This window comes from Podarcis liolepis (assembly GCF_965112155.1).
Source record: "Podarcis liolepis genome assembly, chromosome: 7".
NCBI lineage: Eukaryota > Metazoa > Chordata > Lepidosauria > Squamata > Lacertidae > Podarcis > Podarcis liolepis.
The window spans coordinates 33,750,396-33,774,479 of record NC_139561.1 but is presented as its reverse complement, the minus strand read 5'-3'; the positions used below and the strand labels follow the sequence as shown (position 1 = coordinate 33,774,479).

Genomic DNA, 24,084 nt, shown 5'->3' with positions numbered 1-24,084 from the left:
GGACACCCCAGCCCTACCTGGAGATGCTGACGATTGTACCTGGGACCTTCTGAATGCAAAGGAAATGCTCTATTGCTGAGCCACGGCCCTTCCCCACCAGCGTCTGCACTGTTTGCTTCTGCCACACAAAAAATGCAGAATTGGTCTCCTCTTGTTCCTGGAGAGAAGCTGGTTTGTTACCACAAAATACATCCTGTTCGCAACCAGAGGTACCACTGTACTTCCTCCCACAGCAATCCGATCACTCAAAAGGTGTGTGTTTTACTGCATCCGGCTGTCTACAGCCCTCCAAATGCTATAATGCTCATCTTTGACTATTGCTGGCTAGGAGTGGATGGGCTCTGCTCCAAATACACAGCTGTTGACTGGGAAGTTGGTTTTGGCCAAAGTCTTCCCAGGCTCTGCTCTGGCTCTAAGACACCATCTGCTCCCAGGTGGCTTTCCCACTCCCTTCCTATCTATTTCCTCCCTTCCCAGGGAGGATATGTCAGCATTTGTTACTCTCCAAGTACGGTCTGACAAAGGTACTATTATTTCCCTCGAACTGGACATCAGCAGAAGTATAGTGTCCAGATCAAAGGAAGTGATAGTATCATTCTATTCTGCCTTTGTCAGACCACACCTGGAGTCATGTGCACAGTTCTGGGCACCGCAATTTAAGAAGGGCATTGGCAAGCTGGAATGTGTGCAATCGAGGGTCAACAAGATGTTCAAAGGTCTGGAAACCAAGCCTTATGAGGAAAGGTTGAGGGAGCTGGATATGTTTAGCCTGAAGAAGAGATGACTGAGGCGAGATATGATAGCCATCTTCAAACATCTAAAGGGCTGTCACGTGGAAGATGAAGCAAGTTGTTTTCTTCTGCTCCGGAGGGTAGGACCCAAACCAATGGCTTCAAGTTACAAGAAAGGAGGTTTCAACCATTAGAAAGCATTTACTGAAGGTAAGAGCTGTTTGGCAGTGGAATGGATTCCCTTGGAAGGTGCTGGAGTCTCTTTCACTGCAAGTTTTTAAACAGAGCTTAAATCTGTCATGGATGCTTTAGTTGTGACTCCTGCACTGCAGGGGGTTGGACTAGATGACCCTTGAGGTTCCTCCCAACGCTAAAATTCTATGATTCTTCGATTTTCCGTTACTAGCAGAATGCAAAGTTTCCATGCACCGCCCCGCCGCTTTAAGTCACCCTTGTTCTTTTTTCTTCCTTCCCCTCTTTTCTTCTTGTTCCCCCCCTCTCTTCTTCACCCGCCCAGCCAACCTCAGCAGGCTCCGACTGCGCCATCTGATTGGCCGCCGTTGTTTTCTGGGGCGTGGCTACGCGTGGAATGCTGAGACTGAGCGTCCCAGAACCGGACGGTCCTGCTTCGGAGGCGGCCTGTTGATTGGCTCGTGACACTTACGGAAAGAGGGGAGAATGGAATGTTGGGGACTCTGAGCGTTCCAGAGATACTTTGCTGTTGTTGTTTCATTCATTTTTTACGCAGCCGCGGATGCGAAAAAGGAAAGAAAGAAAAAAGTAGGGTGAGATTTTTCAGGCGCAAGTCGCCTACTTAGAAGTAGGCTCCATTAAATTCAATGGGACTTGCTTCCAGGGAAGGGTAGCGTTGCAGCCTCAACCTAGAGCCTTCTGCGGAGTCCCTTCTGGATTAAAAACGAGGGAAATCTTTGGAATTGCACTTTCTGCTGCGAGAGGATCCCAGGCGTCTCTTGGCGGAATCGACGGACCCGGGGACCCGGTTGGGACAGGAACCAGGAAAAGTCACGAGGAGGTACATTCATGTTTCTTGGCTCGATCGCACTCTCCGCCTTGCACGACCGTAGGCGGGAGAGAAGCGCTGCATGGGGGTGGGGTCTGTGCGAAGGGTCTGTGTACTGTAGCGTCTTTCTACGGGGCTTTGAATTCACCGATCCTTTAAAGTTCCACATACTTTGCAAAACTGTTGCGGTGCCGGCGCCGGACCTGAGAGCGAAGAGCCAGTGCGCTGTTGTAATCTGAAAGGGGCTCTTTTAAAATGCGATTTCCGCCCATGGAAGCGGCTTTCAAACTTCCATCACGCCAACTCTCTGTGTCCGCTGGCAGTCGAAATACACATAAAGTGACGCTTTTCTTCTTTCAAGAATGTACTTGAAATGGACCTAAATGATCTCTTCGGCATGCCTCATGGGAAGCGATTTATAAATGAAATTAATATTATTATCATCCATAATGATGATGATGTTGCTTACTTTGTTTTTAAATTTATTTATTTATTTATTTATTTATTTAAGTGTGATGGCAGGGACAGCTGCCAGATTATAGGAAGGGGATGAGATTCTGTAAGGTGGAGTGGTGTGTGTGTGTGTGTGGAGAACCTGTGACTTTCCAGATGTTGATGAACTCCACCTCCCCTGAGCTCCATCCAGCCTGGCCAAAGGTCATGGTTGATGGGAGTGGTAGTCCCAGCAGCAGCAGCATATGGAAGCTTCCGCAGCCCAGCTCTTAGGTTTGGGTGTGTATTTAGTGGCGATGGCAGGAATCCTTCAAAGCATGTAGCTGGTGCGTTAAGAAACAGTGAAACCAAGAAGTGCTCCTGTCAGTGTCGAAACAGCCAGGTGACTGTCAAATGTGAGTCAACAGCAGGAGGCTCTGAAAAGGAGGTGAGGCAAGTGAAACAGCTGAGGATCTTGACGCAACTCTACATTATTTGCTCTCACTGTAGCATGACGGTAAAGCCCTCTCTGTTGGTGTCATAGAGAGGATTGATAAGGAACTTCTACACAGGGCCTGCTTGACCTTGTTTCTCATTCTGTAGCACTCCTAGGTCTTGACCCGTAGGTGGCAACTCTACCTATAACCATGCATTTATAGCTGGCTGCTGACACTGTCCCCTCTGCTTCCTATATTTCATCTGTCACCCTTTCCCCCAGCCTACTAAAGCAAGAGGGACTTCACCGTCACCCACCCCACAAGTGAGATTGGAGGCAGGTAAATGACAGGGACCACAATGGCTTTAAAAGAGGATTGGGCAAAGTTGGAAAAGGTTCAGAAAAGGGCAGCCAAAATGATCAAGGGGAAGGAGCGAGTTCCCTATGAAAACAGGTTGCAGCATTTGGGGACTTTTCAGCTGAAGAGCAAAGGCTTGCAAGAGGCAGCATGATAGAATTTTATAAAATTATGCATGGCATGGAGAAAGTGGATAGAGTGAGGTTTTTCTTCCCTTTCTCATAACACTGGAACTTTTGGACATCGAATGAAGCTGCATGTTGGATGAACATGAAGTAAAGGACTTGGTCACGCAGCACGTGGTTAAATTAAGGAACTCGATCCCACAGGAGACAGTGATGGCCACCAATTTGGGTGGCTTTAAAAGAGAATTGAGACAAACTCATGGAGGAGAGGGCTATCGGTGGCTATGATCTGCCTGCACAACTGGAGGCAGCAATGCTTCTGAATACCAGTTGCTGGAAGCCACAGGAGGGGAGAGAGCTCATGTGCTCCAATCCTGCTTGCTGGTTTCCCACAGGCATCCGGTTAGCCACTGGGAGAACAGGATGCTGGACTAGATGGGCCATTGGCATGAACCAGAAGGTTCTTCTGGTGTTCTTATGGACCCCTTTTCCTCTCCCGCCCCCATCTTCTTTTCTCTAGGCTAAACCAACCCTAGCAGAGTTGAGGCGGGGTGGAGAGGAGAGGAGGATGGAGGCAGCATAATAATCAGAGCCTTCTGTTGCTGCTGAAAATGAAGATTTGTTGTGGCAGGTGTTTCTCGTGGACTTGAGAGTCCACTTTGTCAGGTGTGTTTTGCTTTCCTTGGCAAAGAGGTGGAGGAAGAATGGTACTGAACGCTGGCCAAATTGGCCAGGAAATGTAAAGCTTAGTCTGCAGAGATCAAAGGTGGGTGAAGATAAGCACAGCAATGCAACCAGTTGATGCTCTGTTCTCTGTCTCTGCTCATGTGGGAGTGAGTCAGTGCTCACTCTTTTTAAAAATAAACAATTAGCCACCAATCAGGGTTTTCGGAACAACAACAGCATTTGACACAGATGGATCTCACTAGGAAAATGGCTCCAGAGGGCTTGGGCCACAGACAGAGAAGGTTTTGTGCCACAGTCCCAGCCTCTAACATCTGTGCAATCATGAGGCAGGAGGTCTGGAGACAGCCTGCTCCCATTTGCTGTAAGCAGATGGGCACCAGTGGGGTAACTGTTTGGGGGCTTTGCAACCAGCCTGTCAGGCTCACCCTCCCAAGCACGACTCTGTTTCAGTCCTCTGCAACTTCCACAGAGTTTCTTCTGAAACCAATGGCATCCCAGGCAACAGTTTACTCTCCCCAAAGGTGGCCAACATCAGATGCTATTAGTCATTGTCTCAACTGCAGCACAAGAAATGTTTGTGTCAGGGCTTCGCTTCTTGAGTCACTAGATCTCTATAAACCAATGCCTGGCTGCCCTTTCTTTGGAAGTAGCGTCTCCACTAGTTTCTACAAGTGAGACCTGCAACAAAATGTTGCAGCACGGAGTATGCTCTGTTCAGCATACCAACCATCTCCATTCCCTGTCTTCCTCTCCATCAGCAGTCAAGGTAGCGTTTCATGGCCATTGAGCATGCCCAGTTGGAATGGTGTATCCTAAAATATAGGAAGCTACCTTATACTGAATCAAACCATTGAACCATCTATCTCAGTACTGTCTGCACTGATAGGCAGCAGTTCCCCAGGGTTTCAGGCAGGGAACTTGCACTGCCTGGATATGCCAGGGATTGAACCTGGGACCTTCTGCATTCAAAGCATATGCTCTGCCACTGAGCTACGGCCCTTCCCTAACATTACTGGGATGAACACTAGGAGACTGTGCACCTTCCCATGTCCTAAGAGTAACAGCTATCAGTGGGAAGAATGCTCCCAATTTTGCTAAAACGACCGAATATTTTGTGTTCAGTTCTTGCGACAAGAAGGTATGTTTTACTCTTCAAGCATTTCAAAAGTTTTTATTCCATGTGACAGGATAGCGGCCCATGGAAGCAAAGTTGTTTGAATCCCCGCCCCATTTAAATCCATGTAACAAGGCTGTACGCTTACTTTGGCCCCATTGAGCTCAGTAGGGTTACCTTTAAGTCAGCATGCAACGGAATTGTACTATTAAAGTGCTTAACTTTGGCAGCAGGGGGTTCAAGATGTGCTCTGCAGCAGTTAAGGCCCATGACTCCAACTAAGCCATACTACCAACTAAGTAGACCGACTGAAATTAGCCATGTCCATTGACTTCAATGGGCCTACTCTGAGTAGGTCTAGCAGTGGATACCATCCCCAGTTTTCCTGTGTGTGTGTGTGTGTGTGTGTGTGTGTGTGTGTGTGTTAACTAAGATTCTTGGAGCTTTAAATCACAGCTGCAGCCTTGAGGAAAGACTGTGCCTATCACCTAACAGCTGCAAATGATTGCTAAAAGCCAGTGTGAAGGAGCTAAACTTGCTCTCTGAACTGGTCAGCTGTCTGCTCTGAAAATTTGCTGAGTCACAATATTGTTTTGCTTCAGAGTTCAGATTCCTCTCATTCCGATCTTGTTCTTTTCTGCATCTGCATTATTTCCCAGCCTTGTTATTGAATTTGTTCCAGGTTTTTTTCTTCTTTGAAACTGGCAATGGGTTGTTTTGTGGAGGACAACAACCTCTCCACATTTTGCTGTTATCCATGAACTGATCCTGCCGCCTTTCCTGGGTGAATCACTTCAGTTCTACCTTTCACCCAGTTCTTTCCCCTAGAAATTGCACAATGTAGGACAGTCATGAATTTATTGGGTGCCTCCCAGTGGATTCCTTAACCAGGATCACTTCTGTCGCTGCAGGCTTTGAGATCAAATCACTTCTGAAGAGCTCTGCAATGGTTTCATTTTCATGTTATGTTACACCTGTGTCGCTCGTGAAACTATTACTTGTGAAACTATTTGGCTGTTGTGGCTTCTAAAGAACCCTGGGAGCTACAGATGTTATTATTATTGTCATCTACATCTATTTGCCCCTTTTTACAAAAATAAAAGCCTCCAAGTGACTTAACAATACAGCAGAATTTTTTTTAAAAAAACAACCAATGCATCATAGAAGACACCAGAAATGTTCATCTGATATAATATTAAAGAAAGCCCTTCCCATACCCACCTAAATATGAACCCTGCTGCAGGGGCCAGCTTGGTTACCAAAGGCCAAAAGTCAATGAAAAGTGCCTAGTGCCTAAACACTGATAATGACGGTGTTTTTCCTGTGGAGAGTGTTCCACAGATATAGGGGGCCACCACTGAAAAGATCCCCTCCATGGTGGATTAAGCCAGGAGAATTACAGATAACTAAATCCAGGGGCTTTTAGTGGGTGAAGTCAAAGGGATTAACTTTCCTTCCTAATCTCTTCTGGAGTGGGGGGTGGAGATGGTCACTTCCCTACCATAAAATAATTAAGAGGTGGTCAAGTGGGTGCATCACTCCTCATACATTGATACTCCAAGAAGCTCAGGGTGGCATACACAGTTCTTTCTGTTTTATCCTCACAACAACCCTGCAAGGTGGGGGGGGGGGAGAGAGAGAGAGAGAGAGAGAGAGAGAGACTGGCCCACTGTCACCCAGTGGGGCTTCATGCCCGAGTGGGGTGGGGAGTTTGATGCTCATAAAACCATAGAAATGTAGAGCTGGAAGGGACCTCAAGGATCGTCTAGTAGTCCCACCGCCTGCAATGCAGGAATCGCAATGAAAGCATCCATGGCAGATAGCTGTCCAGCTTCTGCTTAAAAGCCTCCCATGAAGTCTTCAAGTTCTTAGTCCAGAGCTGAGTCTAACCTCTACTCCACACTGGCTCCTTATAGGTGACAAAACACGTGAGAGGAGAGCTGTTGCCTGTGTAAGCTTTCCAGACACTGACTGGCTGGCTGGGGCCAGTGGATTAGGTGACCCCTTGGCCTGACCCAGCAGAGCTGCTCTTTACATTTATGGGGGAAAGGTTGGTTTTGATGGAACAGAGAAAGAGGGAGGTTTGCACCTCATTGCCACCCTGGTGTGGAGTTCCAAGTGGCTTAGTGCTTTCCTGCTAAGAACCCTTTTGCTTTTCATCCTTGGTCTCCACCAAGGGGTACAATTAATGCCGCCCTGTGCAAAGCTCGGGAACGTTTTGCATTACAAGACAGAAGTCCACAGAAGAGTCCTGTGAAACTAATCAGCCCGGCGGATTCTGTGATGAAAGGTTACTAGAGGCCTCCTGCCAAGAGCTCTCATGAAAACAACCTCTCGCTAATAGCTATGAAAGGTTGGCTCCAACGGTCCTTTTTATATATATAATTGGAGTTTGCCGATCTCTGCTGTGTGTTCCCACTTCAAATGGGCACCGAGATCAGAGGTACTGTAGTTTTTAGTTTTCTTTCCTTTTCATGCTTCTCCCTCCCCTCCTGTTCTGTAGTGTGCAAAAGTCATTATGTTCATAATAGCAGAAGCAAAGCGACTCCGTGGTGGCTTTTAGTTTTGTCTTTTAAATATAAAACGATCACGCTGGCTGATGGTGGGGCAGTCGGTCCTTCACTATTACAGACTGATCCTCAAAGCAACTCGGCAGTGCATTTGTTCCTTTTCTTTAAAAAAAATAAATGCTGAAGAAGCTTCCATGGTCCTTAAGCTGAACAGCTCTTATGCGCACTTATAAATCGCTGCTGTTTCTAATCACCTACAGTGAGCGCAAAATTGCCTCCAGGTGAAAAGGCGTTTTTTGTGTGAAATAAAAGTGGTTCTTAATCATAGAATTGTAGAGTCAGAAGGGACCCTGAGGATCACGTGGCCCAGCCCCCTGCAATTCAGGGATCTGCATCTGATGCCCCATGGCATCGCGGATTCCTTCTTGCAGGCTGTTGGGGAAATAAAACATGGCTGTAGTCGTGTGGGGGCTAGTAACTTTTGTAGGCTTAAGAAGAAGAGTTTGGATTCGATATCCCGCTTTATCACTACCCTAAGGAGTCTCAAAGCGACTAACATTCTCCTTTCCCTTCCTCCCCCACAACAAACACTCTGTGAGGTGAACGGGGCTGAGAGACTTCAGAGAAGTGTGACTGGCCCAAGGTCACCCAGCAGCTGCATGTGGAGGAGCGGGGAAGTGAACCCGGTTCACCAGATTACGAGTCTACCGCTCTTAACGACTACACCACACTGGCTGTTGGATCATCTAGTCCAGCATCTTGTTCTCACAGTGGCCAACCAGATGTGTGTGGGGAAATCCATAAGGAGGATTCAAGTGCAAGAGCACCCTCCCCTCTGGCTGTTTTCTGGGAACTGGTATTCAGAAGCAGTGCTGCTGCTTCCAGCTGTGGAGGTGGAGCATAGTCATCATGGCTGGTAGCCATCCATAGCCCTCTCCTCCTCCATGAATTTGTTGAATCCTCTATGAAAGCCATCTAAGTTGGCAGCCATCACCGCCTCCTGTGGGAGGGAGTTCCATAGTTTATGTGCTGGGCTTGTCTGGATGGGCTGCTGTTGCATAAGAGGTATGCAATAAACCTTCTTTGGAATAAATTGGCAGGTGGGTATAGGCCATATGGTTCTTGGGAAGCGAAGATTTCCACAAGTGAAATTAGATTGGGATAGACAGGGGTTGCCTTCTCCTATAGCACACAATGCGGCTCATGAGCATTGGGGAGCATTTCAGGGGGGAATTGACTTTCTCTCTCTCCCTGTAGGGGAGAGGTGGGGGACCTGTGGCTCTTCAGGTGTTGCTGAACAGCTCCCATCATCTCTGACCATTGGCCATTTGGGCTGCGGATGACGGGAGTTGAAGTCCAACAACATTCACTGTCCCTTCCTATAGCATGTTGCGGTCCATGGGGGCTGACTTCGTGGCGAGCCCCTGAGTTGGGTTAGGCTTTCTTTTTTGGCTCCTTCTCGTTTCTTGGCCCTGCTTGGCTGTTCAGTTGGACCAAAATACGATTTTAGTTAATTTTTATAGAAAGTTTAACAAAGTGAAAAGAAACAACTGCCCCACCACCAGCTCATATTAATAATACAATGACCATCAATACACCCATCTCAGTTTAAGCACGCGAGTCAAGATATGTCATATAAATGTCCTGATAGATATCCAAGCCAAATCGACATTCACAAGAAATGAGTTCAAATGTGGCAAGGGCAGTGTGGTCCTCAAGATCATTGCATAACAAATTGTGGGTGTTTCATTTTTTTCCAGGCTGGAAGAATAAGGGAGTTCTGGAACAGTCATGAAACTTTCACAAAACGTAAAACAAGCCTCCTAGCTTAATTCCTGGGAATGTTGATGCAAACACAGTTTCACTGAGTTTTGTGGGCCCTCCTTGAGAAATGTAGGGGAAATCTCTTCCCATCAATAGTGACTGGTACATTCTTGAGCAACATCTAACAGACTGCATTGTCAACATGATCATTCTAGCGGTTTTTAAAGCAATTGTCATTTCTAGCACTTTCTCCCTTGCTGTTGTTTCCTCTCTACAAAGCTCTTGTGTGGTGTAGCTGTTGCACATTTTGTGAAGGGAGGTTTCTTGGATATTGAATTTTCAGGGTTATTTTTTATGCTTATTTACAAAGTCATTGTAGAAAAGGAACCTGGCTATGGCAAGACCTTCAGTGCTTTGGAGCTGTGTGTTCCTTGGTGAATGATCTCTTAGGTTACCCATTGTGTGTACGTGCAAGAAAAAGCATGTGCTCTCTGTGAACTTCATTTTATATGATGCCTTTGGGAAATGACTCAGTTTCTTCATAAATGTGAATGTTTGGCTTGCCACTAGGGTTGCAAAATCTTATTTACCGTATTTTTCGCCCTATAAGACACACTTTTTCCCCTCCAAAAATGAAGGGGAAATGTGTGTGCGTCTTATGGGGCGAATGCAGGCATTCGCTGAAGCCTGGAGAGCGAGGGGGGTCGGTATGCACCGACCCCTCTCGCTCTCCAGGCTTCAGGAAGCTATCCGCTAGCTGTGGGAGACCCAGCTCTCCCAGGGCTAGCGGAGAGCTTGCCTGCAACCAGAAGCTTGGGGCGCGCTGAGCTCTGCACGCCCCAAGCTTCGGGATTAGCGCAGTGCTCCGCTAGCCCTGGGAGAGCCGCTCGGCTCTCCCACGGCTAGCGGAGACCTTGCCTGCACCCAGAAGCTTGGGGCGCGCTGAGCTCAGCACGCCCCAAGCTTCTGGATTAGCGCCGCGGTCCGCTAGCCCTGGGAGAGCTGCGCGGCTCTCCTAGGGCTAGCGGACTGTTTGCCGGCACCCAGAAGCTTGGGGCGCGCTGAGCGCCGCACGCCCCAAGCTTCAGGATTAGCGCAGCTGTCCGCTAGCCCTGGGAGAGGCGCCCGGCTCTCCCACGGCTAGCGGAGACCTTGCCGGCACCCAGAAGCTTGGGGCGTGCTGAGCTCTGCACGCCCCAAGCTTCGGGATTAGCGCAGCGCACCTGGGGGGAAAATAAATTTTCCCCCCTTTATTTCCCCCCAAAAAAACTAGGTGCGAAAAATGGGGCGAAAAATACGGTAGTTCGACACAAGGCAGAACAGTGTGGGTGCACCCTGCACTGCTCATGAACATTTGCAGAGATGTTGCAGAGATATTCACAAAACCATGCAGCTATGATCCTTCCTAGACTGTACCACTTCAGACTGCTGCTAGGGGGACACATTTGAATCCTTCCCCCTTTCAAAAGCATTTTTTTTTCTCCCACTAGGATAACGGGAAAACTAGAGTCTTCTTCCCTGACATGCTAGATTTCTATGTGTGTGGTGTCCTTGACATGTGGGAATGTCCAAACATGTAAGACACACACACAAACATTCTGCAGTCATATAGTCCTGAAAGGATGGTACCTTCTGATACTGATTACCATGTTTCGCTCGGTGTTTTGGTATCAGGTGTTTGTACATATGTGATCATGCAAGCATAGAATTATGATGGGGGTTGCTGTAGACAAGTAATTCTGGTTTTGTCTTATTACATGGGCAAAGGCACTTTTCAGAGTCTTGACATTTTGAATTCAGCCACTGGGATGTTAAGTGGGGGGAGCATAAGGTCATGGCACTGACGAGGGAAGATACATAAGCATAGGCAGTGGCCAAATGAACCTAGGCACAGCTACATATGAAGGCAGCCCTGTTTAGAGAAGTTTTTAATGTCTGATGTTTTAATGTATTTTTAGTATTTTGTTGGAAGCCGTCCAGAGCGGCTGGGGAATCCCAGCCAGATGAGCAGGGTATAAATAATAATAAACTATTATTATTATTATTATTATTATTATTATTATTATTATTATTATTATTGTTATTATTATTATTATTATTATTATTATTATTATTATTATTCCAGTTCTGCAGTTTCCAGCAACTGGTATTCAGAAGCATAGCTGCCTCTGCCAGTGAAGGTAGAGCATAGCTATTGGGCTTAGTAGCCAGTTATAGCCATATCCTCCTTTTGTATAATGTTTTAAAGCCATCCAGGTTGGTGGCCATCACTGCCTCTTGTGGTAGTGAATTATATAGCCTAGCTGTGCACCATGCGAAGAAGTTTCTTTTGCCTGTCCTGAATATTCCAACATTCAGCTTCATTAGATGTCCCCAAGTTCTCACATTATGAGAAGGGGAAAACAGCTTTTCTCTGTCCACTTTCTCCACACCCTGCATCATTTTATATGCCTCGATCGTGTTGTCTCTTGCTTGCCTTTTCTCCAAAACAGGGTTTCCCAAACTTGGGTCTCCAGCTGTACTTGGACTACAACTCCCATCATCCCTAGCTAGCAGGATCGGTGGTCAGGGATGATGGGAATTGTAGTCCAGCTGGAGACTCAAATGTGGGAAACTCTGCTCTAAACAAAAAAAAACCCTGATTGTCGCAACCTTTCCTCTTAGGGGAGTTACTCCCACTTCCTTGATCCTTTTGGTCTCAGATTCAGCAGTCACAGCTTCTGTTTTCCTTCCTTGCTTCCAGGTGACCTGTCAAGATGGTAGACCATCTGGCCAACACTGAGATCAACAGCCAACGCATTGCGACTGTGGAGAGCTGCTTTGGAGCATCTGGCCAGCCGTTGGCCATACCTGGAAGGGTCCTCTTGGGCGAAGGGATTTTGACCAAAGAATGCCGGAAGAAAGCCAAACCGCGGATCTTCTTCCTTTTCAACGACATCCTTGTGTATGGAAGCATTGTGATCAACAGGAGGAAGTACAGCTCCCAACACATCATACCGCTTGACGAAGTCACCCTGGAGACTTTGCCGGATACCCTGCAGATGAAGAACCGTTGGATGATCAAAACGGCCAAGAAGTCCTTCGTCGTTTCCGCCGCTTCCCTGACCGAGAGGAAAGAATGGATCAGCCACCTGGAGGAATGCATCCGCCACTTGCTGTCCAAGATGGGCCAGCAGCCCCCCACGGAACACGCCGCCCCCTGGATCCCAGACAAGGCCACCGACATCTGCATGCGCTGCACGCAAACCAAGTTCTCCACTCTCACGCGCAGGCACCACTGTCGGAAGTGTGGCTTTGTGGTGTGCGGAGACTGCTCTCGGCAAAGGTTCCTGATGCCCCGGCTGTCCCCGAAGCCTTTAAGGGTGTGCAACCTTTGCTACAAACAGCTGGTGGCAGCGAAAAAGGAGAGTGAGGAACAGTCGAAGACAGCCCATTCTCCTCTGGCTGGCTATGAGCCTTCCAGCGGAGATGACAGCGACAGGTCCGACGAGGACAGAGTGGAACAGTGGTCAGCGGAGGCAGAGTTTTACACGTCCAACACAGCTTGGTCATCTTTCCATAGCTGACCCCTGCATGGCCTTGTTAATTTTAGGGGCCACACACTTATTTCCAAGGAGTACAGGGAACACATACTTTCCAAAGTGCACTTTTCAGAGGAGTAGCTTTCATCGTGTCTTTTGGTCCCATGTGTTTTCCTCCTCTGTGGTTAAGGAAGACGATGCTGAATCAAACTAAAATATGCAAGAGCCTGCTTGTCTCCTCTAAGGCCTGGCCTGCTCTATATATTTGAAGCAGTATCATTCCGCTTCAAGTAGTCATGGCTATGGGGAAGGGCTGTAGCTCAGCGGTAGAGCATCTGCCTTGTCTGCTGAAGGTCTCAGGTTCAATCCCCAATAGCATCTCCATCTAGGGCTAGGTGAGACTCCTGTCTGAAACTCTGGGAAGCCACTGCCAATCAGTGGAGACCATTCTGAACTAGGTGGACCCAATGGTCTGATTCAGGAAGCTTCCTATGATTCCCTTCATGAATCCTGACAGCTGTCATTTGTTAAGTGTGCTGAGTGTTGGGAGGAGACCCCTTATTCTGTCCACAGAGCTACAGTTTCCAGAACAATCCGTTCCTCTTCCCAGGGAACTCTGGGAATTGTAGAGGTCTCTGCACCCTGAACAAATCACAGTTCCTAGGATTCTTTGTGGAAAGCCATGACTTTTAAAGTGGTACGATACTGCTTTAAATGTATAGTGCAGATGGGGCCTAACAGCGAGTTGTTTTTATTGGCATATGTGGCAGAGCTGAATTGGACCCCCAACACATCAGGTGTTGAGCGTTGCTGAAAGTTTTGGTCCCTTTGATAGATTTGGGGGCACCTGAAATGTTGACTTTCAGCTTGGGCATTTTGCAGGCTTGGGCATCAGAACGGCACCCACCCCATCTTGTAGTCTCTGTCTTTCTTACACCCAGGAGTCAAATTCTGGATCCATAAATCATAAGTTATGAAACCAGAGGAAGATCTCCTTCACAGTTTTTAAACTGACAGCACCATGCAGAAATTAATCAAGGCCTTATAATATGATTGTATATCAAGAATCTAGTCTTTTTTTTTTAGGCTCTTCACAGAAGGATGCAGTTTTTTGAATCTGCTTGATGCAGAAGGAGGGTAGGACCTTCTTGACTGAGTAGGGATTGAAATGAACAGAAAAAGTTTTGGAGATGCGCATTTCGAAATGAAGGTTTTTGGAGCAGCTTTATCATGTGAGCAGATGGCTTCTTAACGGTGGTATTGTATTACGAGTGCTGGCTTGTGTGTGTGTGTGTGCGCACGTGTGTGTGTGTGTACACACACACACACACACACACACACTAAGTTTAGCTTTGCTTCCTGGCCCCCATTTTTTATTACTAATGTTTTTATTTTTCAAAACAACAAGACGGACAAATGTTACAGTGCTTTGTTTGTGGGAGGCACAGGCCTTTTGCAACCAACTGTCATGTTTTCCACATGCAGTAAATCATACAAATAACTGAAAACACTATATATGTGAAACGCTAAAAATAGTTTGTAGACAAAAGGTGGTGGTGTGGCTTTTCCTGGAGGTGGGGGAAGGATCCGGTTGTTTCCGCCTGCAAAGTTTTTTGAAGACTCTGCACTTAACAGTTGCTCCCACCTGATGCAACACCAGTCATTGACAGCAGAAAAGCCTTGTTAACATTAATTTAAAAGAAAATAACTCATTCCTTACTCTAGTAGAATGTAGGTTAACTCTTTTCTCTCGGCGACCGTTAGACAGCAGCAACTTGGTTGCCACAGCAAATGTTATATTGGACCTTAATGTCAACCACAGTGTTGTTAGCTTGTTCAGTTACCTTGTTTTTTATACTCCTCTGGTTTTTTTGGAGCAAATATGTTGACTGGCATTTTTATACTTACCGTTTTCTAATCTGTGGGTTTTTATTTTCATTGGTCAATGTGTTTACATCAGAGCTGTTGGTCAACAAGCTTTTTAAGTTAATTAACCAGGCTTTTCTCTCTCCCTTTAATGGATGCACAGAGTTCTGATTTAATACTACACTGCCGTAATGCAATTTTCAGGTCTCTTCTTGAAGATTAGTGCATGCTGATGGAAAATAACACAAAAACACTAGGGCCCCGTTTGACTGCCATGGCATGCTGTATGGTGCAGTGGTTAGAGTGACGGACTAAGACCTGGGAGAGGCCAGAGTTGAAATCCTCACTCGACCGTGAAGCTCACGGCCCAGTGACCTTGGGCCCAGCACTGCCGCTCAGCCTCACAGGGTTGTTGTGGGGATTAAATGAGGAATGGGAGAAGAACCAGGTACGCCAGCTTGAGCTCCTTGCAGAAAAAGATGGGGTAAAAATGCAATGAATTAAAAATTGCCGCAGAGGGCAGATATTGCAGCCTAGTCATACTTGCTCAGATGAGATCAGTTTTGTCTACACCAGGAGAAATCTCCAGATGTTGCTGGACGACAAATAAATTCTGGTTATTGTCTACGATGACTTCGACTGATGGGAGTTGCAGTACAGCTACATCTGGAAGGCAGTGCCAGCTGGCACTGGCTTTCCAAGGTTTCAGGCAGAGGACATGCTAAGCTAACCTGAAGATGCTGGGGACTGAACCAAGAACCTTCTGTGTGCAAAGTAGATGCACTGTATCAGGACTTGAGAACCAAATCTGGCCAGTGGACCAGACTGTTACCTCCCCCACCCCTTGCACACCAGATCTGACAGGTGGATGTAGAGAATCCCTTGAGGTCACTATGACGTCAGGTGGCCCTTTTCACCAGCCCCTTCCAAAGGGCTAGGCTATGCATCGCCTTGAAGAGGGCTTCTCAAGATCTGACAGCCAGCTGATCGTTGGGTCTTCAGGTGACCCTTTCAAGGCGCCATCTTTCCCAGAGCTTTGCATAGGGCTCAGCCAATCAATGGATAGCCGGTACCTGCAAATCCCCTTTTGACTGAGGAGGGGCTTGGCTGAAACGACCTTGTGGGCCAGCTGGAGAAGTCTAGTGGGCTGAAAGAGGCCCATGAGCTAGAGGTACTCCACCCTGCTCTGTTGCTCTCCTGCCCATTCCATGGGAATTCTTGTAACATTTGTTGAGAGGGGCAGCCTACGCATAGATGGCTTTACAGTTTGGTAGCAAAGCCCGTGCTCTGCCTGCAGATGGTCGTTGGTCTGAACTGAACCGAAGGCCACCTACTGAAAGCTGTGTAGAACTAATTCAACACCCTATTTTCCGTATGTGCCTAAATCCATTACTGGATTGTGGTGGAGGCTTTTTGCCTTTATAATCTGCTTCCATTAGGATATGCACACTATTTAATGGAGCGTGTAATCTTCAAGATACGGACTAATGGCAGGAAGCCACAGTCATGGCTACTTTGTCACTTAAAAAGAAAAACCGTCCAAAATGAGTAGCTGACCATGTGATTTTTATTTTAAATGCCGTCCGGCCTGCTGTGAACTGAATGGACTCTCCGGGTGCTAGGTGGATGTTTCCAAGTTGCAAAGAAAGAGCTGGAAAAGCGAAGATTAATGAGAAGGAGCTTGGCCTGCTCCCCACCCCCTCCATGGAGTTCATTCTTTTCCGACTGACTACATTCCCCCAAGTCCTGTGTCAGCTGAAACAGTACCTCGCCTGCCCTCGCCCATGGAAAACAGTGTAGAAATTGGCCAGCAAAAGCCATAACCGAAACAGATGTTTCTGGTTTTAAGGAGCATTTAAAAAGGGAAAAAAAAAACCTTCTTTTGTCTTGTTTTCCTCCCTCATCTGACTCAAATAAATAGCAATAACAATGGCGTGTTTATGGAGTGTTGTTCCCATGATGCTTTGCAAGGCATTGTACTTAAGCTAAGTGAGGGATATAGACAGCTGGAAGCTAGTTGCTTGAATCTAGGCCCTCTTCCCAAGAACTCTCACACAAACCGGCCATGTTCTCCACAGAGGAGACACAAAAGGCACATTGGCACCATACATATAAAGTGCTTTGACGCCACACTCTTCTTTCAAAGCGTTCTGGGAGCTGTAGTTTGCTCAGGGTGTTGAGATGGTTGTTGGGACACCACTTTTCCCCTCCCAGAGCTCTCCATGAAGAGGGACTAATGGTTAAACCACTCTTGGAATTGGAGGCCTGTGAGGCGAATACGCAGCCTCAGAACAACTCTCTGCTATTCTTAACTAAATTTTATTCATAAAAATATTTGTATACCGCTGTGTCATGTGTGTGTGTGTGTGTGTGTACACACACACACATGGTGCTGCAGTATGTATATATGCAGTTTGCAGCAGTAAAACCACACAATAAAAACCATATTTTAAAAGTTAAACACAGACATCAGTGAACCATTGTGGAAGGATGTATTCCACCTGCAATAGGCCTGGTGGAACAGAAAAGTTTTCAGCAGGTGCTTAAAAGTTGGCTCAGAAGGTGCCTGCTAAATCTCTAATGGCAGAGGTTCCAGGTGACTCTTTGTCCACAGTGAACGAGGATTGTATTCACTGCACACCCTCACCCCAACTTGCTTTTTAGCTTGTGTTCTGGTGAGCTGCAAGTGAAGAACACTGGGCTGAGCTGTGTGTGTGTGTGTAGATTTCAGTGTGTCGCCGAGGGAATTTTTGCTGTTTCTGCTCCAAAAAACACAAAAACACGACACGTCTGCATTCTTGCCACCACAGTAGACGCTTCTGCATTCTAGTCCTCGACTGCCTTCCATTCTAGAAGTCTAGAAAGCCATAGAAAACAAAAAGTGTTCCTACTTGTAGTTGGTTCGACAGCTACAACCATTTCTGGACCGAGAAAGCTTGGACACAGTGGTTCCTGCACTGGTTGCTTCAAGGCTGGATTGCTGCAGTGCGCTCTGTATGGGACTCCCCTTGCACTTGGTCCAGAAGCTGTGAGGTAGGTTAGGCTGAGAGACAGATACTGGCCCAAGTCCACCCGGTCAACTTCAGGGCTGATTGGGGGGTTTGAATCCTGGTCTCCTGTGTTCTAGTCTGACACTAACCTACTACACCACATTGACAAGATTTTCCAAATAATTTTATATATTTCTATTAATGCAATTAAATGGCTTTGAAAACGCATGAGGCTGCCTATATTAGGTGCTAGGTGCTCTGCAATAACCTTTCCCTCACAGCGCTCTACTGCTTTGCTGTAAGGGCCCCACCACACAAAAATTGTGGTTGGCTTTTGCAGCATGAAGATCAGGAGGGGTGGTTTGGCAGAGACATCTCCTTATTACTCATCTCACCTGCTCACACTCACATTCAAACAAAGCCGCAGGAAAATGGCCACAGAAAAGAATGAAACAAAAGATGGTGTTGTGGTTTGTAGGGGGGGTGCAGCATTAAAAATGTTGTTGTTTAGTCGTTTAGTCATGTCCGACTCTTTGTGACCCCATGGACCAGAGCACATCAGGAACTCATATGCCTGTTGTCTTCGTCCATGGAGTTTTCGTGGCAGGGATACTGGAGTGGCTTGCCGGTTCCTCCTCCAGGTGGATCACGTTTGGTCAAAACTCTCCACTATGATCTGTCCATCTTGGGTGGCCCTGCATGGCATAGCTCATAGCTTCTCTGAGTTATTCAAGCCCCTTCGCCACGGCAAGGCAGTGATCCATGAAGGGGCATTAAAAATACTTTGTATATGCCACATACAGAGGTGAGGTTTAACAAACAGGTCAAAAGGTTAAGTGCTTCCTGTTAAATGCTGATTGAAAGTAGTTTGTTAAGGGTGCTGAGAATTGTTAGGAGGCCCCTAACCATAGCTGTCAACTTTTTCCCTTTTCTTGCAAGGAATCCTATTTGGAATAAGGGAATTTCCCTTAAAAAAAGGGAAATGTTGACAGCTATGCCCCTAACAGAGCTACAATTCCCAGAGTGGTTTAATAGTCAGTCCCTCTTCTCAGGGAATATGGTGGCCCTCAACACCCATCACAACACTACAGTTCCCATAATTCCTTGGGGGGAGCCATGGCTGTTTAAAGTGGCATCACAGCTCTTTAAATGGTGCGAATGTAGACCTCATCTCTGTTGAAAGCGTGTTTACACCAAGGGACCTGCAACCTTAAATGGTTAGATCAGTTGGTCCTCTATAACACTGCAGACAACCAATAAGATTCCTCCAAATGAGCTCAGTGAGTGAGCTGGGATATAGCGGCTCAGATGATCCTTACGGCATCCTGGACACAAGTTGTTCAGGGCTTTGTATATCAACGCAACATCAGGGGGGACAGAGAATCTGGCCTTGCAGATACTGTTGGACTTCCATCATTCATGACACTTGGCTTTCCTGGCTGGGATTGGTGTGACCAGGAGTCCTCCCAACATCTGGCAGCAGGGCCAGTCCAAACATGAGAAGGGAGTGAAGCAGCCCGCCTCGGGCAGCAGAATCCCATGGGCAATGCCCCAAAGGGTACCTCGCCCACTTCTGCTGCTGCTGCCAAGGTTGTGCAGTGGCAGCTTCCATCAAGATCTCACACAATCTTGCAGAACTCTAGTGGGATATTGCGAAGCTTTCACAAGACCTCACTGAGCTCTGCACAATCTCACGAGGTCTCACTGAAAGCTGTGTGATCCTGGTAAGCGAGGCTTGGCAAGGCGGCAGCACTTTCCTGTTTCACCTCTGGCAGTGAAATGGGATGGATTGCCCCTGCCTTGAGAGTCACCGATTCTTCATCCCTGGTAGACATGAAAGGGGGGGGAGGCCATGTTATAAACATAGAACTTCTTGACTCTGGAAACTCAACCTTAAAATGCATTTAGTTATCAAAACCAGACTGGAGTCAGCTCTGGGATATTTTCTTCTGAAGTGGTGAGGCATGACTGTTCTTCAAAGCTAGGAAAGTAACAAGGCACAGTTTTGTTTGAGAGAGAAAGAGCTGAGTGCAGTTTCAGAACTATCCTTTGTTGTATTCTTCCCAGTGACAGTGTTGGAGGCGCTCGAGCCACAAATGACAGGAAAACGAGGCTCCCTTGCCTACGGAGCGATGAAACCCAAAGCTTCGGCCTTCCAAAGTCAACAGAAAGGCATTGCAGAAGAAAAACAGCCACTGTAAGAGCAGCAGAAGCAAAAGCTCCGCAGCAGGAGATTAGATGCTTTGACAAGTGGTTATTGTAAAATCATTGTATTGCACGATTTTGCACTTTTTGCAATCTTCACACTTTTCCAAATTTGGCAACATTTGTGATTACTGCAAAATGGATTTAAAAATAAAAATGGGGGTGGGGAGCTTTTGATCTTCCTTAAACATCTGTGCCCAGATATTTCTTCCATGTATAAGTTCACATATGCAGACAATTTGCTATAGGCTCTGTTGGGTGCCACAATCAGAGCAGGGGGCCCTCTCGGTAGTTTCTCCACCTTCATCAAACTCAAGGGTGTGAGTGGTAGCTCCTTGAGCTGTGAAATTCCCTCAACACACAAGTGTGTTGGACACCTTCACTATACAAGTTTCATCATATGCTGAAGGCATTATGTCTTTACCCTGACCTTTGGCATTTGAGATTTATAGTTTTAGGACTCGCCCTATTATTGTGATCATCATTTGTTTTAAAATGTTTTTAATGCTGTAATTTATGTCATTGCAGTAAAACCTTAGGGTGGAGGATGGCTAAATAATAATGATAATAATAATTCTCTCATACACATAGTAGCCACTGCATAAAAATTGAATAAATGCAACGTTAGGCTTCATGAGTAGGACCACAGTTTCCATCCAAGTGGTGGGAAGTAATAGTTCCGCTTTGTTCTTCATTGGTCAAACCTCATCTTCGGCATCATGTCCAGTTATAGGTCCTGCTCTTTTAAGAAGGATAGAGATAAACTGGAACATGTTCAGGTAGGGCAAGAAGGATGACCAGAGGTATGGAAAACAAGCTGTGGGAGAAGAGGTTGAAAGGACTGGGTTGATTTAGCCTAGATAAAAGAAGATGGAGAAGAGCGAGAACTATGAGGTATATAAGAACATCAGAAGCACATGCTGGATCAGGCCAATGGCTCATCTAGTCCAGCATCATGTTCTCACTTGGACCAGCCAGATGCCTGTGGGAAACCAGCAAGCAGGATTCAAGCTTATGATCACTTTCCTGGGTTTTATGGCAACTGGTATTCAGGAACTATTGCTGCATCTGACTGTGGGGGCAGAGCATATCAATTGTGGCTAGTAGCCATTGATAGTCCTCTCCTCCACGAGTCTCCTAACAACCTTCAGCACGCTTAACAAACTACACTTACCAGAATCCTTTGGGGGGAATGCATGGCTGTTTAAAGCATACTACTGCTTTAAATGTATGGTATGGATGTGGGCTATGTCACATAAGCTCTTGTACCTGTGCAGAGACGGCATGTGCCTGTGTTTGTTGTGAACAAGCTGTCTCTCATCGCCACCCAAGTTTCAAATGGAAATCAGAAGTAAGGGCTATGTTTTACTGTCGGCTTCTTCCTCAGCCTATGATCTCTCTGTCTCTCTCTTTGAGCAACACATTGTTTCTTCCAACCACAGTGAAGTGAAAGAAAGCTGCTTTCTGTAGCTTGGCTGGGGTAAAATTATTTTGAGCCTCCCAGTGGCTTTGGAATCCCACAGTTCTCTCTTGCAAAGTTTAGGATGAATTAAAATTTTATCTTCCCTGAGTTTTTTTTATGCAGCTCTCATAAATCACACTTAATGGGGGGTATTAGCAGAGAGTTAACGGCAATTAAGCGATGAAATGTGTGTATTCTGGCTCGGAAATGTGGAGAAACACATTGATTTTTATGATCTCTTGAAATGCAGAGATGAAAGCTTCCTTCCTAATTATAGACAAAATAGATTCAAGCTGCCAAAGCAAAGACCACTTCCTCTCCTCCCTATCCTTTTGGATTCTTGCATTCCTGATAGCAGAAGCTTGATGAAGGCAAAAGCTTTCAGTAAGCCTAAGGAATGGAACTGCCATGGATAAAGGCACTCTACCTCAGAATACCAAGTCATGCGGACACACAGATAATGGCCATAGTATCTGCATCCTGCTTGCAAGCTTTCTAATAGCATTTGGGCTCCCTTGTAAGTTGGTGGATTCTCCATCATTGGAGGTCTTTAAGCAAAGGTTGGATGGTCATCTGTCAGGGGTCTCTTCTAGCCCAATAGCTGTATGATTCTGTGATTCATTCTTCAACAGGCTACCTTCCCGCTGCTTGATAAGCCTGAGAGCAATGTGAGAGGAGCAGAGAGAAGGGATTTCTGCTGGAACAGAAGCAAGCAGCAGCAGCAGCCACTCTATCCATCTGCCTGCTAAAGTTCGGCTTGACTCCGTCATACTCAAAGCACCAGCAGGTTAATAACTGTCACTGGAACAGATGGTTTCTCAGTAGAAATGTGCACCTCTCCACCGCCCGCGACATACGCACAGTTCTTCAGCTGTTTGCTAGAACTGCTGGCACAGCGTATCTTGGGTTTCCAAGGCAACACCTGTGTTTTTGGCACTTGGCACTGACATTATGCAGCTGATAAGAGGCACCGTCTTAAGAGCCTCAAGGCAGACTGCTGGGGTGGCAGGTGGCTGCTCTTCCACTCTTGCCTCCCAACACACACACACACACACAGCCCTAAATCCCAACAAATACTGCTGGTGGGATTATGGGGAAAGGGTAAGAAGTAAAATGCAGCTTATACAGCAATGCAACTACAAGGCCGAGACACCACAGAATGCTGCATTTGAGCTGGATCTTGGTTGGAATCCACATTTTCACACACACATTTGCAGTTGAAGTTCTTCTTCTTGTTCTCCTCCTTTATTGCAGTTTTGTCCCACCTTTTCCTCCAAGGAGCTCAAAGTGGCATGCATGGTTCTTCCCCCTCTCATTTAATCCCCACAACAACCCTGTAAGGTTGATCAAGCCAAGAGGCGGTGACTGGTCCTAGGTCAACCAGTGAGCTTCATGGCTGACCTGGTCTCCCAGGTCCTAGTCACACATTATAACCCCTCCCATCAAGGTTGCTTATACAATATTTATGTCAAGCGTACAATTTCCTGGAAACTGCAGTTTGTTCAGGGTGCTGGGAACTGCAACTTCATGAGCGGTAAACCACAGTTACCAGAATTATTTGGGGGAAACCATATGCTTTTTAAATGTATGTTGCATCCACAACCAAAATATAAGACAGGAGACACCTGACTTGCCATTAATACATGTGAAAAGGTTCTATGGGTCTTAGTAAACCACAAGCTAAACAGGAATCACAGACTCCTAGAATTGTAGAGCTGGATGGGACCCCCAGGGCCATCTGGTCCAACCTCCTGCAGTGCAGGAATATCAACATGTGGTCCCCCATCCAATCTGCAACCAGACCAGATCCTGCGTAGAAAACATGGTGGTGTAGCAGCAAAACAAAAGCTAATGCTATTCTAGGCTGCATTGGCAGAAGTGTAACGTCCAGATCAAGGGAAGTAATAGTACAACTCTTATTCTGGGTACCACAATTTAAGGAGGATATTGACAAGCTGGAACATGTGCAGAGGAGGATGACCAAGATGATAATGTGTCTGGAAACCAAGCCTGATGAGGAACAGTTGAGGGAGTTGGGCATGTTCAGCCTGGAGTAGGGGAGGCCGAGAGGAGATATGGCAGCCATTTTCAAATATCAGAAGGGCTGTCACATGGAACAAGCTTGTTTTCTCCAGCTCTGGAGGGTAGGACTCAAAGCAATGGCTTCAAGTTACAAGAAAGGAGATTCTGACTAAACATTGGGAAGAACTTTCTGACAGTAAGAGCTGTTTGATGGTGGAATGGACTCTTCAGAAAGTGGTGGACTCTCCTTCATTGTAGGTTTTAAAGCAGAGATTGGATTGTCATCTGCCATGGATGCTTTACTTGATATTCCTGCATTGTAGGGAGTTGGACTTGTTCCCACTCCCACCAGTGAGTGCTCCCTTTTGTCTTTGTCCCCACCTCGCAATTTGTTGATTTGTGTGTATTCATTTTGCACAAACTGAGCATGTGCAGGAATCAGCTGAACTGTGTGTGCGAACAGTAACACACAACCAGGCATTCCCAATTTAATACAAGCTTGCATGGGCACTCTTATGTTCAATCCTAAAATGGCACTCATTTCACATTCCAAAACAGGAAAGTGCTTTGATAAGCAGTATCTGAATGAATAGAGTACAGCCAGCCAACCGACCAATTTCCTTAAAAATGGATATGAAACATTTGCATTGTGAATAAACTGAAGCGGCTCTTCCACACGTGCAGGCTATTGCTTTTTCAATTGCAGTGGTGCCGGCCCTACCATTAGGAAGAGTATAGTAGCTGCCTCTGGCAGCAGACACTGTGGGTCAGGCAGCAGTGGTCAAACGCTTATGAAAAGAAATCCATGTGGCCTGCCATACACTGCCTAAGTGCAGGTGC

General features: G+C 46.5%; 1 protein-coding gene across 2 annotated transcripts; it reads left to right on the top strand.

Annotated features, from left to right (window-relative positions):
• The first annotated feature begins 600 nt into the window (after positions 1 to 600).
• PLEKHF1 (pleckstrin homology and FYVE domain containing 1) lies at positions 601 to 19,948 on the top strand. 2 transcript variants are annotated; one of them, XM_083513830.1, is made up of 3 exons: positions 604 to 941; positions 1,249 to 1,764; positions 11,922 to 19,948. In XM_083513830.1, the coding sequence occupies exon 3, from the start codon at positions 11,935 to 11,937 to the stop codon at positions 12,742 to 12,744; it is 810 nt and encodes a 269-aa protein (XP_083369956.1). In that variant the 5' UTR covers positions 604 to 941; positions 1,249 to 1,764; positions 11,922 to 11,934; the 3' UTR covers positions 12,745 to 19,948. The 2 variants fall into 2 exon arrangements, with proteins under 2 accessions (XP_083369957.1, XP_083369956.1); XM_083513831.1 differs by lacking the exon at positions 1,249 to 1,764 and having other exon boundaries at positions 601 to 941.
• Positions 19,949 to 24,084: the final 4,136 nt, after the last annotated feature.

Coding starts and splice junctions, on each gene's coding strand:
- PLEKHF1 (XM_083513831.1), top strand. CDS start 11,935: ATGGTAGACCATCTGGCCAACACTGAGATCAACAGCCAACGCATTGCG.